This window comes from Miniopterus natalensis, chromosome 15, assembly GCF_054644295.1.
Source record: "Miniopterus natalensis isolate mMinNat1 chromosome 15, mMinNat1.hap1, whole genome shotgun sequence".
Classification (NCBI taxonomy): Eukaryota; Metazoa; Chordata; class Mammalia; order Chiroptera; family Miniopteridae; genus Miniopterus; species Miniopterus natalensis.
The window spans coordinates 5,486,774-5,503,833 of record NC_142095.1 but is presented as its reverse complement, the minus strand read 5'-3'; the positions used below and the strand labels follow the sequence as shown (position 1 = coordinate 5,503,833).

Sequence of the window (17,060 nt, the reverse complement as noted above, 5' to 3'; positions counted from 1 at the left end):
TGAGCGTCGACCTACGATCCAGGCAATCGGTGTTCGATTCCCGGTCAGGGCACATGCCCGGGTTGCGGGCTGCAGCTGATCAATGACTGTCATCATTGATGTTTCTGTCTGTCTCCCTGTCCTTTCCTCTCTCTGAAATCAATAAAGATATGTTTAAAAAAAAAAAAAATTTTTTAAAACATGATGCTGGGGCCGGGAAGGAGGCATGTTAAGTGAAGTGGCGGGGGCCTTCCCGTGGGTACCTGTAGTTGCTCAGCCACTGTTTCCTTACTGGATGTGTTTTTATAGAACAGTCCGGGGTCGCATGCGTCATGCCTGTGTGTGCTTTTGGCATCTAGGCCCTGTTCCTGTCCATGCCAAAACGAAAGAGGAGCTGGCGGTGACCTGGGAGAAGATGAGCAAGTCCAAGCACAACGGCGCCGACCCCGCGGAGGCCGTGGGGCAGTATGGCGCCGACACCCTGCGCCTCTACCTGCTCTTCGCCGCCCCTCCCGAGAAGGACATCCTGTGGGATGTCAAGAGTAAGTGCGCGCCTCTTCCCGACCGGCCCCCTCTGCCGCCTGCCTCGGACGCCGAAGGAACTGGGGGCTCGGGTGTCCTTGCTGAGGGCGGTGGCAGAGGGCTCTCGGGATGGGTCCCGTGCGGCAGGTGGCAGCTGGTCCCGTGCGGCCCAGGATGGCGCCAGGCACAGCCCAGTGTCTCAGGTGATGAGCCTCCGGATCACCCCGGGAGCCTGTTGACATCACAGGTTCCCGGTCTTCACCCCTGACCTGCGACATGGCCCCCGGGGCGGCCCAGGAGCCTGCCTCCCACAAGCCCATGGTGTCCGATGCAGGTTCCACGAGGACCCACCTGGTGACCATGTCCTCGGAGCCAGACTAGCTTCCACGCCGTCCCGGGCCCGGTCCCAGTCCCCTCTTGATCTGCCCTGAAAGGCTTTTTTCTAGAATAGTGTCATCGTCCCTCACCAATCCAGAAACCCCCGCCTGGGGCCTGGTCCTGACCTTACCTGTGACCTCTTCAGCCACCATAGCAACCTCCAGAGCCCCCCCCCACAGGGGAGATTTCTCTCTCCAGAGTCATTTAGATGTAAAACGGCAAGAAGTAAAATAATCTTGGATTTATTCAATGATTGTATGTACATATTATATACTTATAAATAGTGTAACATATTTAATATACATGTTACACATTTAATATGTGTATTATGTGATGTGCATATTACATACTTATAACTAGTACGTATAATAGAATATGTAAAACAATCTGAATGTCCCGGAACAAACTGTCCAGCGGTCATTCACTTTTCCTCGGTGTGATCTGCCCCACATGTCACGATGGGAAGATGTGAGCAGAGACCTGGAATCACCATGTAGTTTGCTGTCTCATTTCTAGTGAGAAGAGTGGTCAGAGCAACCGCTGCAGATGCCAGTCCTGGAACTGGCTGTGTTAGGATCCCAGGTATTGTAAAGCACAGACCTGTAGGCGCAGGTTCTGCTCCCACCCCTCTCTGCAGGGTGGCCTCCCGGAAGCTATTTCTAGCAAGCCTTCCAGAATGTCCCATGTGCATCGGGCTTAGGACCACCTGGTCCAGTGGCCAAAGAGTAAAAGACTGGCCTGGCCTTAATCCGGCTACCCTGTGACCCAGGGCCTCGAGATGAACTCGTTCAATGTCTCCAGACAATCAGATCAGCAACTAGATTTGATGAGCATGTTTGAAATGGGTAATGAACATGTCTAGCAAGGACAAGGGTTGTGTTAAAACAGCTCATGCTGTACAGCAGCTTCTGCTCCCAGCGGTCTACAGACCACGGCCCCTGCAGGTGTGTGTTACCTGCCCAGGTGAGACGAGGAACTTGCCCAAGTGAGATGAGGAGCTAGCCCAGTGTAAGCCGACTGTGTCCCCAGGCACAGTGGGCATGCTCCGGCCCGAGCCTCTGAGCTTGAGCCGACGACGGGCGTGGACAGTCAGTGGGCAGCGCTTGAAGTAGCCCTGCTGTCCAGTGCTCAGAATATCTGGGGCTCTGAGAGCTATGGAATCTGGCCTGGTCTGAGTTCCCAGACACTGGTGGCCAGGACGGGCCCTTCCACCTGCCCTTGGATCCATCCACTGGGGCACAGTGAAGTGTGTCTTCAATTCTCAGGTGCTTTTCTTGGCTCAGATATTGTCCCGTGTCTCTCTTTCTCTCTTGTTTACCAACACCCACCCCAGCCGATGCACTGCCCGGCGTGCTGAGATGGCAGCAGCGACTGTGGTCCCTGGCAACCCGGTTTATCGAGGCCAGGACTTCTGGGGAGGTTCCCCAGCCCCAGCTGCTGAGCAACGAGGAGAAGACTGAGGCCAACAAGCTCTGGAAGTACAAGAACTCGGTCATTTCTCAGGTCAGAAACTTCCCCCGGGATCCTGGTTGACTCTGTACCTGGCACTCGAGGTTTGTGTGCCCGCTTCTCTCGGGGTGGGCCCTCATGGGGCTTCTTCTTCTCCTGGTGGCCCCACTTGCCTTGGATAATCGATCCTACTGCTTTGCTATTTCACCAAGGCGGAGTGAAAGTACAGCCATTCCCGTGGGAAGACTTGCTCTCAGGAGATGGCTCCTTCTAATGATGGCCTGCGTTTGTCCATCAGGATCTCAGGGAGCTGCCCGCTTTCCATGTGTCCATACCTAACACATGCAGGCAGAGAACCAAGTCCAGGATCATGCTGACACACTGCGTACCTTATATCAGCAGAACAGAATGTGAGAGCTGAAAGGGACACGAAGGCACTTGTGTAGCTTCCTCATTTTGCAGATGGGGATAGAGATGAGGCACAGAGAGGTTAAACATCTTGCGGAAAGTCACACAGCTAGTGAGGAACTGAGAGAGTAGAAAAAAGAAATTTAGGAAATCTGAAGCCATTTTTTAATTTTTAATTTTTTAATCATCGCCTGAGGATATTTTTTCATTGCTTTTCAGAGAGAGTGGAAGGGAGAGAGAGAGGGAGGGAGGGAGGGAGGGAGGGAGGGAAGGAAGGAAGGAAGGAAGGAAGGAAGGAAGGAAGGAAGGAAGGAAGGAAGGAAGGAAGGAAGGAAGGAAGGAAACATCGATGTGTGAGAGACACATTGAGAGAGACGCATTGATTGGTTGCCTCCCCAACTCGCCCTGACCAGAGCCAGGGGTCAAGCTTACAACTGAGGTATGTGCCCTTGGCCAGAATTGAGCCCAGGACCCTTTAGAGCAGGCCAACGCTCTGACCACTGAGGCAAACCGGCCAGGATGATCAGAAGCCATTTTTAGTGGGTACCAGAAACCCCAAATGCTTCTTGGGCTGATGTTTTTTTAATGCGCTGATTCAAGCGTATAAAGTCAGCCAAGGTCTCTTCTCCGGACCCTGGTAACTGATGACATTGAAGGAAACGGTTGTCCTCTCTGGATTGTGCAACCTGAGTGGCCCTGGGTCCAGCATGGTCTCGCTCAGGGACACTTCTTCAGCTTTATTCTCACCCTCTGTCCTCCGGCGTGGAGAACAGAGTGCACGTAATTGAGTTCAGCGGTCCGAGTGATCCTGAGCGATTGTTTTCATACCACATACTTTCTCTCGGGATCTGGCACGTCCTTCTGTTCTGTCAGATCGTAGAATTGGGTTATTTTGGCAAGTTGGGAACTCTTGACATCTTAAAGATGTATTATTTTCCTATGTCCTTGCCCGTGGTCAAACCGAAAAGCGCACAAACAGGAAAAAGCTGACACTCTGTATTAGTGTTCTAATGTCTACTCCGTGTTTAAAAGTGTAAGACTAATCTTGTCCCAAACACTAGGGCTCTTTTTTTTTTTTAAATATATCTTTATTGATTTTAGAGAGAGGAAGGGAGAGGGAGAGAGAAACATCAGTGATGAGAGAGTCACTGATCGGCTGCCTCCTGCACGCCCCCGACTGGGGGTCGAGCCTACCACCCGGGCACGTGCCCTGACCGGGAATCGAACCGGTGACCTCTTGGTTCCTGGGTCAGCACTCAACCACTGAGCCATACCAGCCAGGCTACCCTTGTTGTGAGGTTTGCTCGTCAGTGCGTCCTGCCCCTGTTCCGTGGACCTATTGTGAGAACCAGCAGCGTCCCAGCTGTGGGGAAAGAGTAGGAACCTTGACATGATGTTAAAAGTTTGGGCTGATGAAACATGGCGATTAGCCAAGCCGGTGAAAACATTTGTAAATAGCGATGATTGCGTTCATTTAGTTTCACAGTTTGGATTACTCAGTGTTTCTCTGTGGAAAGCTCAGAGGAGTTTTGATGAAGGTAAGTAATTCCACTTTGCCCACAGGTGACCGCCCATTTCACAGAGGACTTCTCCCTGAATTCTGCCATCTCGCACCTGATGGGACTCAGCAATGTCCTCTTGGTAAGCGGCCTGTCTGCCCTCGTTTGCTGGTAGCAGAGGAGAGATGGGGCCTCCTGCCATTCCTGCCACATGGGGAGGTGGCCGGCAAGGGGTCAGGTCGGGGACAGGGAGCGGTACCACTGTCACCTTCTCGGAGTGGCTCTGTTATCTTAAAGCATCGTTTCCATAGTCACAACCTGGTTTTAGAGCCAGAAGGTCCTTGAAGGTTATCTGGTCTTGACCAGGCACGCCCGCGGCCGTGCTTCCCCATGCCGGTTCTGGTGCCTCGGTGCTCTTACACTGTTGTTTTCTGTTCTGCAGCAAGCCTCGCAGAGAGTTGTGCTCCACAGCCCCGAGTTTGAGGATGCTCTGTGCGCCCTGATAGTGATGACCGCTCCCATGGCCCCCCACATCACCTCCGAGCTCTGGGCAGGTAGGTGGCCGGGCGGCTCTTTGCTTGACCAGTTACTACTCCCCAGACCATGCTCGAGCCTCTTGTGGAGCACGATTCAGGGCTCAGGTGTCCTCAGCCGTGGGGTCCAGTGCTTGGCATCTGTTCTTATCTTGTACTCTGAATAGTGGTGCTTTTGTGGCCCCCCCACCAAAGGGAGAGACACCTCCCTGCTGTGGAACCAGGTGAATACTGGAGTCACCGCAGAGCATTCTTTCCCATCACCCAGCCTCCCGGTACCCACACATCGTGCCCCACGTCATGCCTTTAGGATGGAAACTCGTGTTTAGTCCCACTTTATAGGTGGAGGAAAGGGCCCCTGGAAATCATTGCAGATCTAGAAGTCACTCACTAAGGCTGTGATTCAGGCCCCTCCACCCAACCGCAATCCCTAAACAGGGCACTGAAGCTGGTCTGACCCCCTGAGGCTCAGGTGGGTTCAGTGTGGACGCTCTGCCCCACCCACCGCCTTGAGGCTCTGGATCCTGGAGCTCCGGGATGGACTGGAGAATCTGGGTTTTAGCCTGCTCTTGGGTGTCTCTGCTGCACAGGCAGGTGGGGGCCGTGTCCTCACCGTAAGACCTGCTCTCAGGTGACAGCCGAAGGCAGGACTTCAGTGTGCTTTTCCACCTTGGGGCAGCCTCTCGAGGACGTTACAGAGCCCGCTGGTAGTTCTAAAAGGCCGTCGCTGCAATATCTGCATCTCCTTCTGAGAAATAACTTGAACAGTCTCCACCTTACGCCACCTTCTTTAACTCTTCATTCTTTTCCTTCTCTCATCTCCTTTTTTCTGATTTTAATGTGGAACTACTTCTTTAGATGGTATGAAGTTACGGTCTCTTTCTCTGTTAGAAGAAAAAGAATAGAACTTATTTGCCTTTAAAGCATTTTGCCCGACGGAGTCGCAGCTGGCTTAGCAAAGCTGGGGCAGGCGGGCGTGTGGGCGAGTCTCTCTGCAGCGCCCCTGAGTCTCCGATCCTGGCAGGTGTGGGCTGGGGGGGACGGCATGGTAGCCCAGCAGTGGCCCTGGAGGGAAATGGAAGTGAAGCTACAAGGTGCTGTGCAGGTGGCTGTGCTGGGCCCGGGTCCCCAAACCTTGTATCCAGTGGTCTCCTGTGACTTCTGGGGCGTTTTACAGGAACCTGTAGGAGACGGGCCGCCTACAATCTGTGCTGATATCATGCGTTTATCTGGGGGCCTCTGGGGTGTAGCAACCCCCCAGCAGCCCTTCCCGAGCGTGTTGGCCAGAAGCCACGAGATGTCTCCCAGAGAGAGCGCATCGGTTCCTGAAATAAGTACTCTTGGCCACACACTGTGCAGAAGCACGTCACTGAGTCTTTCAAAGACTAAAGTGAGCTGAAAAGACACAGAACCACAAGAAGGAAGTGGTGAGGTTGGTACCGTCCTGAGCGGCTCAAGATGGCGAGACAGTCGCTGTGTGGCGTGCGATTCTTTGATGGATTCTGCGGGCCCTGGACCAGAGGCTCCAATTTTAAGGGGCACTGAGGTAGTGATGAGAAGGAAAGGGAGTTGAGGAGGTAACTGCAGGGACTTCATGAGGCTGAACAGGTCCAAAGAGTGAAGGCAAAGGCGGTAAGGAAAGGCAGGACCAGGCAGCGTTCAAGATATGACCCAGGCAGGCGCCAGACAAGACTCGGTGAGCAGGCGTGAGACGCTAGGAAGCGGTTTCCCCGAAGAACAGTGAGCTCTGGTCAGAAAACCAAACACCCCAAGAGGGACCTGCTCCTGAGGAAACGGAATGCACACAACACTGAGAGTCTTCACCCAGATCCCAGAGCCCAGGTTCACATGCGCTTCGTCCCAGCCAAGGGTGGCAGCACCTCAAGCAGGCAGAGGTGCCCGGGCTCAGGTGTGGCCACTTTTCTGAGCTGAGGGTCTCCGTCCAAGGCATTGAGGGTCTCGGCTAAAACTTGATGGGCCTGCAGTTCTGGTGTCTCCAGCCACAGGCCACTGGAACACACCTGTCTTAACAAGCTGGGTTTATTACCAGGAGAAGGGAGAGGGGGGCTTCTGGGGGCAAAGGCTGAAGTGGCCTCACTTCCTGTCCATTTCCTTGGAATTGTGAGGGCTGGATGAGGCACACTGAGGTCAGATGCCAAAACGTCCCCGAGCCCTCCCTTGTGTGTATGAGGACAGGCCTGAAGTTGACCACCGGGGAAGCCTGGCATCCACAGAAACCTGACCCCTCAGCACTCACTTCTGGGTGACACAGTGACCTCACCAGCTCTCGGGCCAGTGACAACAACTCTCCCATGGGAGGGGATGGGAAAGCCTGGGGCATGGGCTCGGCTGGCTCTTCTGGTGGCCTTGTGTGCGAGGGCCTTGCCACTCCCCAGCCTGTGCTCAGACTTTCTGCACATGCTTCCGGAAGGCTGGCTCGTGACCTGACATGTCACGTAAAAAAAGCACAGTATTTGCCATGCAAACGTTAGGGATCTACTTCCCTTAAAAGAGCAGGAGGCAGAAATACCATGTAGAACCCTGTGTGAGTTTCTGTTCCTCGCTGGCAGGATGGCCCCCTCCCATCTATATGGAAACTCGGGCAGGGCCCAGGCCACTCGCTATAAATACGCATCCTGATTGCTCCAGGAAGGTCAGGCTTCCTCGGTTTTTTTTTAAAGTGGAATTTGTAACAGCTTTTGCCCAGAACCTTTGTGTCCAAGGCCCTTCCATCTGCCAGGCATCCTGTGCAAAGCCACGTGGAGGTTTTGGAGTCCTTCCCGGCACGGCTGGGTCACGGGACCCGCCATCCTGGGCCAGCCTGCTAAAATAAAGACACAATCCTCTCCCTCTGTGACTTCTGCCTTCTACTTAGAAGTGAGTGTCAATAGAATCCCTTCTGAGGAACCCGGGAGCTCCTTCCAGCTTCTGCCCCGAGGCACACCTGGTGAGCTCGGAGCCCCAACGCCCAGGGGCCATTGGGGCCCAGGAACCCGTCCTGTATCCCCCTCGATCCCCAGACCCTTAGGGGCCATCGCTTCCCTCGGATCGACTCAGCGGCATGGGGTTGCAAGAGCGCCAGGCGGGGAAACGACAAAGCGAATCTGCGATACCAATGCGAGAATCAGGACCAGGTCTGCAGGATGACAGCAGGGCCGCTGAGTGGCCGTGGCTGGGCGTCTGTCAGTCTGCAGCAAGATAGGGAGCCTGTGCTCAGAAGGCACGTCGGGGGTCACTAAGCACACAGGGGGACAGGACGGCCGTAGCTTTTGGTAGTGAGACTTTCTCAGCGAAAGGAGCAGTGTGTGTGCTGATTGACACTGGGCCCAAGTTTTCACCTCGCCGCAGACGGGCACGTTGAACAGCTTCGTTGTGAGGACCCCTGAAACCACCTCTAGGGTAATATAATGTCAAAGAAAAGCCACAGACCCATAGGGAGAGAACTTTGTTGAATAAAATTGGGTTTGGAAAATCGACTGTGTATGTTTTTAAATAATGCCCAGGGGTCTGTTTTCCTGCTGCCTGTATGTCTTACACATTTGGGGGCACCTCCTGTGCTCACGGGATCTGTGAGGCTTTAAATCAGAACTTCCTTTGTGGGCACCCCTGGGTGACGTCCCGAGCACTGACAGCTGGCTCCGTGTTGCCTCATGGGTGCTGGGCAGGGAGCGGCCTGAGCACGGCCGCCTCAGCTTTGGGGGTGCAGCGTGAACACTCTGGGAAGCAAGACTCAAGGGGGCTTGTTCCTCTGCTTCTGCGTGTGACCCACCCTGAGCAAGGATGGCTCTTTCCAATTCGATAATTGGTGGGACTGCCTCCCTGGAAGAATTTTAGCAGGAAGGTTGAGAGCTTCCCGAGAAGGTGGAGGGGAGCACCCTGCTCTTCTGGGTGTGCTGGCTCCCCTGAGTGAGTGAAAGGACCAGCAGGGGCCTTCGGACCACAGGTAGTCATGGGCCAGAGAGGAAGTGAACACAGCTCGGGATTTGGGGATCCGCTCTCAGAGCACAAAGGTGTCCCTCCCCCAACAGAACCTCAGGGACCAGGTCAGACCAGCAGCCTGGACTCCAGAATAGGGTGTCCATCCATCTTCACAGCTCTGGGACTGTTTGAGAAAAAAGCTCCCTGTAACCTGGGTGATAAGCCAGGCGGAGAAAGTGAGGAGCACCTGGCAGGCTCGGAAAAGCCATGGCGCTCAGTGACCCTCTGGCCTTGACCTTGCAGGCCTGGCACTGGTGCCCAGGAAGCTCTGCGACCACTACACCTGGGATGCCGATGTGCTGCTCCAGCCGTGGCCAGCCGTGGACCCCCAGTCCCTGCAGCAGCCTGACGTGGTGCAGATGGCCGTCCTGGTGAGTGACTCCCGCAGCCCCCCGCTCGGGGCGAGCCTACCCAGGCAGGTCCTGTCCTGTCGGTCTAAGAGCTTCTGTCGCCTCCCTGGCCCACCCAGCCCTCAGCCTGTCTCCTTTGCCAGCTGGTGAGCAGAGAACCCTCATGCCCTCAAGGGGTTGGAATGTGGGAAAAATAAAGCTGCCTGAACTATAGGATAATTATCTTTCTTTCCATCCGTGTTCCCACCTCGCTAAGCTTCCTGCAGCTGCTCTGGCTTCTTACGGGGGGAGGTGGTGGTGAGGTCGGCCATGCAGGGCGCCACTCTGGAAACTAGTTCAGGAAAGCTACATAAAATCTCTCTTTCTCCCTGTCTCTCTCTCTCTTTTTGGTATATTGGATCATTTTAAATACATAGAATAGTATATTGTTTAACCCTTTTATAGGGCAAATAGCTCTCTGATGGTTCATTCTTTATGTAATTTTTATATATTTAACTTGCTTACTGTGAGATCCCTTATAAGGAATGTCTCACAGATATGCTGATGTGGCTCAAGAGGCAAGTGGGCAAGGGGTGGACCTCCTAGCCCGTCTCTGAACTACTCCTGGGGCCTGGCAGATAATTTACATCCAAATGTAATTTCACTCTCATCACCCTACAAGGCAGCCGTTACCCTGCCTTTTTTTTTTCAGTTGAGGAAACAGGCCCAGGAAGTTAGTCACCTTGCTCAGGTTTATTGTTTCTTCATCAGTAATTACCGAGTTACCCTCACTACTGCGGGCACAGGGCTAGGTGCTGAGGATACAAAGTCACACCAGCAGAAGGATCCCTACCCACCGGGAGCCGAAAACCTAGTGGGAGAGACGGAGAAAGAAAAAGGAAAGAGAAAAGTAAATAAAATTATTGCAAATTGTGAGCAAAAGTGCCACGAGCAGACCCGCCCCGGGGTGGAGAGCATAGCCCCACGGAGGCTCCACCTGCCAGGCCCCTGTCCTCCGGCATCTGTGCGCACGCTGGGCCCAGCGCAGGTAGAGGTTTGGGAACATTCCCCACAGGCCCTGCCGATTAGTTCCCAGCTGCCCCACCCTGCCTCCCCCACAGAGGGGAAGAGATGGGGCTGCCCTGATCGGCTTCTTCCAAAAATCCTCAAAACCAAAAACAGCCTGAGGCACGGACGGACGGTTTCTTCAACTTCAGTGATGTTTATAAGAAACAGGTACCTTGTCCTCAGCGCATTGAGTAATGCAGACTTGAGAGGCGGAAGTTTTAGTCTGAAAACGTCTCTATTTTAAGTTATCACTACAGAAAAGAAATCTAGTTTTGAGCATTGGTAAAATAATTTTGGATTATCATTGAAATGAAACCCCCCAATATGAAGTGTGTGTGGGACTCCCTGCAAGCACAGCAGCTTGAGAAGGTCCGGGTCGGGGCACCGGGCCGTGCGGCAGCCCCTCTGTATAGGTCTGTGTTTGGTGCAGTGTGATTTGGTTCAGCTGTGCCCATGTTCCTTGTGCCCGTGACACAGGCTGTGCCAGATCCGAGGGACACGGAGCCCAGAGGCACTGCCTGGTCTTCACGGAGCTTAGGCCCAGCAGGGACAGGCTGGGGGCACACGAGTTGTCACACACACGGGGTTATGAAGCCTCGAGGTTAAGATGTAAGTAAGGGCTTGGAAGTCTGACCATCCCCGTGTAAGTTTCAGTTTTGTAAAATGCTTGGTTTCTCTAGGCCTCAGCTTTCTCAGACAGTGGGGGCGAGCACAGAGCCTGCCTTACCTTGTTGTTGAAACAATGAGATGGGTGGTGCCAGGAGGTGCTGAGACTACTCTGGGCACACCAGTGACAAGCCCAGTGACAGGTATGAGCACTGGCTAAGGGCCCAGCAGAACTTTCCAGATATGAGCTCCTTTACCCCATACAGCGGCAGACTAGGCAGATGTGGGACTGACCCCGTTTTACAGGTGAGAAGTGGTGGCAGAGTCTGGCCTAGTCACTCACCCGGTGTGTGCTCACTGCCGTGAGAGCCAGCTTGGTGGAAAAGGCATCCTGGGGAAGGGGCCCCAGGACCTTGGCCTTGAAGAAGGAACCACATCTAGGGGGGAGCCCCCGGTGACACTGGGACTGTGAGCCCTGGGGCTGGAGCAGGGCCACAGCAGGGCAGCACTGGAGAGGACTGGGGGCTGGCGGAGGGTCTGAGCTGGGAATGGGGAGGAGCCACTGCAGGGTGGGGCCTTAGGCAGGTGACTTGACCCCATGTGCCTCAGCTTCCCCGTCTGTAAAATGGGGCGGAGTGGTTGCGGTGAGGATGAGCAGGCCACCGAGGGAACGCGAGGCACTGAGGGAGAGCTGCAGCCCAGGGGCCTTGTCCTCAGCCTTTGCAGGGCTCCCTTCCTCTCTACGAGGTGATGGGGGGCAGGGGAAAGTCCAAGAGAACCAGGGCGAGGCCTTGGACCAAGGCTGAGTAATGACGTGGGGACGGCAGGGTGGAGGGCCTCCAGGTGCGGACTGGGAACTTCTCTGCAGTCTAACAGCCGCTGTGAGGTTTGAAAGTGCTTCTTCCCCTTTGGGCCCCTGAAGGCCAAGCCCCGGCCAGACTTCTGTTGTTTGTTTAATTGGTACCTCGTGCCCAGGAGGGGGCAGCATGATTGAGGCCCACTCACCCCAAAGGGACTGCCCTGGATACACTACTCGGGAGTCCCAGCGTGCCAGAAACCGTGAGCGGTGGCCGGGGCAGCGGCCGGGGCAGCCCCCGGGTACCCACGGCACATCCTGAGGTCCCAGGCCCCAGCTGTGGACAAGAATGACTCCGCTCCATTGGACAGGCCCCCCAGCGAGGGCTCAGGACCTGCCCCAGGCTCCGGGGAAGCACCGCCGCCCACTGGGTCTAGAGTCAAGCAGGGTCGTTGTCCTGGGGCCGCGCATCGGAGTGGACGTCCCAAGGCTCACTCCTTCCATCCTGGCTAGGAATCATTTTTTTTTAATCTTCACACAAGGATATTTTTCCCATTGCTTTTCAGAGACAGTGAGGGGAGAGGGAGAGAGAGACATCGATTGGTTGCCTCCTACTCATGTGCCTACCAGGGCCAGGGATGGAGCCTGCAACCGAGGTGCGAGCCCTTGGCCGGAATCAACACCAGGACCCGTCAGTCCACGGGCCGACGCTCTAACCACTGAGCCAGACTGGCTAGGCTTTGGCTGGGAATCTTGACAAAGGCAGGGGAAGTAAGACAGGGAGCTGGTTGCTTTATGCAGGTGATCTCACTTCCTCCACTCACGCATCCAGAGAATTCACCCTTAAAGAAGAGAAAACCAAGGGCCAAGGTCCCACAGCCTGAGAGTCACCCTGAGCCTGCCCCTCGTAAGAGATGTGCTCTCTCCCCGCCAGGACCCCACATCATGGGGGTTGGACAGAGGAGACCTTACCCTGGGCTTCTCTTTCCTAGAAAAAGTAAGAACAGAGACAGGAAGGCCGGTACGAGGATTCATTATCAAGGGCACATTCTGCGAATCCCATGTTTGGGGTTCCCGGGACTTCACAAGGGACCTGGCTTCTATGTGACGGGGGGAAAGGTCTCTTCCGAGGTCTCAGTCAAGCATGTGGCCTTGAGAGATGGCAGCTTCTAATAACTTAGAAGCGGAAGGGGAAGCGACCACAGCCCTTCAAACAGCGAGTCCTGGCCTCACAGCTTCAGAATACAGAGGATATTTATTCGGAACAGAGTATTTCAGGATATTTCAGGACACGTTTGATTGTGTCCCGCCCAGTGATCGAGGCTAACGCAACCAGTACAAATGCCGCTCAGTTCTACGGCGTCTGGAGAAATGAAGAGGTGGTTAAGGCACTTGGTAATGTGCTCTGGTTGAAACTTGAGGAACTATTCCTGCTGACTTTCCATAAGGCGGGGACTGGTTTCCAATGAAAATCTCAGGGCTCGCGGGAGCCCTGGGGTCGAGCATGCGGAGGACGCTGCTCAGCGCTGCCTGGCCAGGGGCTTGCTTCCTCGGCGGCGATGTCAGTTCATATTTGGGTGAAGTTTGTCCTTACTGAACTGAAAATCGGCGACGTCAGGAACTGTACTCGTCCGTTTTAAGCAAGAGGAGTTATTCACGTGAGGCGGGTCTGGTTTCCAGTCCTCACCTGAGCTCCCCCTTCTGGAGCCAGTCACCAGAAAGGGAGGTTCACTGTGGTCCACATGAGTCCTCGAGACCCAGGCGAAATCCTCGGTGACACTCCCTGTAGCCGACACCCCCTGTAGCCCATCTGAACCTAGACTTGATCCCCAGTGACACAGTTATCCCCTCCCCCTGGACACAGCCTAGGCCGCCCATGATCCCACGCGGAGGATTTGGGGCATAATTTCCACCAAGGCTGTGATGGGGCCGCGCTCAGGGAAACAGGGAGGCGCTCACGCCAGGGGCAGGCGCTCTCAGTGGGGGTCTCTCTCTCTCTCTCTCTCTCACATTGCACTTTGCCCTCCTGAGCAGCCAGGTGCTGGCTTCTCCCCCTTTCCCCCCAGCTTTCCTTCCCCAAGCAGACACCAGGGGCCCTTTGCAGGAAGTGGGTTTGGGTACCGGGCTGCCCGCCACTCAGGACTGTTTCTCTCTGGCTTTTCCCCTCCTCAGATCAACAACAAGGCCTGCGGCAAAGTCCCTGTGCCCCAGCAGGTGGCCCAGGACCAGGACAAGGTCCATGAGCTTGTTCTTCAGAGCGAACTGGGTGCCCGACTCCTGCAGGGGCGAAGCATCAAGAAAGCCTTCCTGTCCCCCAGGACGGCCCTCATCAACTTCCTGGTGCAGGAGTGACCGGGCCTCCCAGGAACCTCTCTCCACCCAGGCCCGGGGCAACGGGCGGGGAACAGACTCGCGTTCTGAGCGTTCACCTTCGTGCTCCGACAGATGGGCGTCAGCGTGTGCCTGGTGGTGTGGCCCGGTGCCGGGGTGAAGGCAGACAGAGGAGAAACACGAGCGAGGGGGAGGAGGGCAGCCTGCTTCCCTCGGCCCCCATCACATGGTGGAGGAAGCCGTCCTGTCCCATGTGAAGCCGCCAGAGACACTGCTGGGTGAGCAGGTGCACCCCAGGAACCTGAGGGTAAACTGAGCAACCACAGGAGGCCCAGGAGAGCAGCGAGGACAGTCAGTTTGAACGGGTAACAGAGCTTGGCGTCGTGGTGGGTGGGCTCCCCTCCCTCAGGCCAGATGGGAGTCATTTGGGTCATGTCCAAGCACCCAGTTTGTGGAGTGGACACTGGGGTCCTCAGACGTTGCTCCGAACCAAAAGGCAGCAGTGCCCTCCCTGTGCCCCTCGGCTGTGCGTGCAGGTGGCATCCTCCCAGCCCCGCCGGATGCGCCTCTGGGCCTGCTCTGGGGCGAAGCGCCACTTCCCACCCTGAGCGAGCGCCGCCCTTGGCAACCGCTCCCTGGGGTAGAGAATCTGCTGTGTAGTGAGGCGGAACCAGCCGCTTCCAGTCCCAGATGGAACCAATCTCCGAGCCCACCGCAGCCCAGCAGGAGTCTGCTCATCTGGGCCCCAGATGGCGATGCGCCACTGAAACCGGCCAGAGCCCGCCACTGGGACAGGGGGCTCGCCGCAGGGGAGGGGCGGGTGCCACCGGCGCTGCCCCCTGCATTCCAGCCACCACAGGCTGGCTGCTGGGGAGGTGGCCAGGAATGGACCTGTGTCGTTGACATGCTAGGATAACCCTGGTTTTACGTGAAGTCAGCAGCTCGGTGCTCTCCCCAGAACTGGCCCAAGCCGCTGATGGATTCAGCGGGGAAAGGGAGGGGACTGCAGCCGCTTTGTGATGCCGAAAATCCACGTTGTTCTCTGCTGCCGTTTTTCTGAACAGCCTCAGGTGGGGTCTTCCTGCAGTCCAGCTGTTAACAGATGACTTTCTTAATGCAATAAAATGTTTGTCATGTATGACTTCGGGACATCTGTGTGATCCTGGAGTAGCCGCCATATTCCCGCCCCGGGGGTTAATCCGGAGCAGATTGGGGTATGCCGGCACCATCCGGAGTGTTGGCTGTGCGCCTAACTCCACGGGGGAGCTATAAAGTGAGATGCGCGGGGGGACAGGCGGGCCCATTAGCAGCAGCCATTAAGTCCCGCTGCTCAGACTCGGCTCAGACTGAATACCGTGCCTGCTCCCCATGCCCAGAAATCCCAATCGAGTTGAACCAAGGTCTGCAGGGGCGTCAGGGAACCTCACAAGCTCCACAGGAGAACCGCTGGGTTAATTGCTGTGTTTGAACCATAGTGTCTGACTAGTCCTTCCTCATCTTCAGCTTCAGGGGTGAGTTTGGTTCAGAAACGAAACATGAAGTGAGCTGGGAAGGGTGGGGACCAGAGGGAAGGCAGGGCCAGGGCTCTCCAGCAGGCGTTTGAGACGCTCCCAGAGCCGGCCTGAGTGTACACAGCCCCTTCCCATGTGGCAACAAATGCGACTTAAATATGAGCAAACAGATGGGGATACTTGGTGTGAGGAGGGAAGGGTGCTTTGCTTGTCTCGTTCCTAAATAAGCGAGTGCTCTTGAACCCGTCAGCAAGAGGAGGGCAGGGAGCCCTTGGTCCGCACATAATCGGTCAGAGCAACCGGCCAGGGGAGCCTCAAGGCTCCTGGATGGACCAGCATGGCTACGGAGAACTTTTTCCCTAAGAGGATCAAGCTTTAGAAAACACGAGCCCAGTGGTAGTAAGAGACAGAATAATGGAAAAACTGAACAGAGAACTCTCCCTGGGGGAGGGGTGTGGGGTAGGAAATGACCTCAGTTCTTTATTAAATGCCTTGATTAGGTCAAAAACCCGACTCAACAAGTTCACTTGCATTATGTCATTTAATTCCCACAAAAACCCTAGAGGGAAGGAAGTATTGTCTCATAAATATGAAGAAACGCAGGCTCCGAGGCTCCATAATTTGCTGTTTGCACAGCTAATGAGAAGAGTCAGGATCCAAACCCATGTCTTCTGGCCTCCAGATCTCTGTCCACCAGTCCCCTCACCGAATCTGGCTTGAAGGGTGGCAGCCGGGGAAGTCGAGGTGTTAGCCTAAAGCAGAGTTTCCAGCAGAGTCTGGCTGGGGCCCCCTTCCTGTGAGGTCCTCAGTTCTGGAAAGCTGGGAAATCTCAGCAGTGCCCTCTGGATGGGGACAGGTGGTGGCTGGGAGGCCAGGAGCGTGGCGTGGGTTCCTCAGGGCTGGCGGTGTTGCTCGTGGTCAGTGTCAGCATTATTTCCATCAGAGAATTGAACGGAGAGAGTTGTGCCCCAGAAAGTGGTACCTGGGAGGCCCCACAGCAAATGGCACCAGAGGGGGAGCCAGCTGTCTGCCAAGGAAAATGAAATTATCTCTGAGACCTGAACACAGCATAGGTGTGCTTCGTCCCAGCCTAAATACACGCCCGAGGGGACTGGTTAAGAAAAATAGGGCAGTTTTTAAAAACACATAATATGGAAATTTGCTCATGAATAAAGCAGTAAACGTGTACAATGCAATCCCAACCGTCATTTTTAAATTCTGACCCTTACAAAGAGAGGAGATTTGCCTGCAGGTCGCTGGTTAAGAGCCCTATAACTTATTTTTTCCTTCTGTTTACCTTTTTGCGTTTTCCAATTTTTATTGGCCATGTAGTATTTCAGTCACGGGAAGGAAACATCAAAATGTGAAATTTTGTGAAGCTCCAAATGGGCCAGGGACCTGTCCCCTTGAGGTCTTTTTCCCTCCCAGTCAGGGTATCTGGCTGCCTCTGGATTCAGGCCCCAGTTAGGAAAAGACGCTCCTTCTGTGTGGAAGCTGGAAGCCAGAGCAGCCCTAACCAGCCCCAGGAGGCCCCTGTTGGCAGCCGCTCAGCGTGGGCGGGGGTGGGAAGCGCCCTCTCACCTCTGGGCCTGAGGATCTCGCAGCCCGAGGGCAGAAGAACAGGAGGTAACATTCCCTTCATGGGACTCGCCTGTTCTTGGTGGACAAAGCAG

General features: G+C 55.2%; 1 protein-coding gene across 1 annotated transcript in view; it reads left to right on the top strand.

Annotated features, from left to right (window-relative positions):
- The window catches only part of LARS2 (leucyl-tRNA synthetase 2, mitochondrial), an 84,565-nt gene extending 69,548 nt beyond the window's left edge, over nucleotides 1–15,017 (top strand). Inside the window, exons 16-21 of the mRNA XM_087824806.1 lie at nucleotides 339–521; nucleotides 2,213–2,382; nucleotides 4,300–4,377; nucleotides 4,678–4,789; nucleotides 8,990–9,117; nucleotides 13,718–15,017. Of these exons, the coding sequence (XP_087680932.1) occupies nucleotides 339–521; nucleotides 2,213–2,382; nucleotides 4,300–4,377; nucleotides 4,678–4,789; nucleotides 8,990–9,117; nucleotides 13,718–13,897 (851 nt within the window). The 3' untranslated portion in view covers nucleotides 13,898–15,017. The remainder of the gene's footprint in view (nucleotides 1–338; nucleotides 522–2,212; nucleotides 2,383–4,299; nucleotides 4,378–4,677; nucleotides 4,790–8,989; nucleotides 9,118–13,717) is intronic.
- Nucleotides 15,018–17,060: the final 2,043 nt, after the last annotated feature.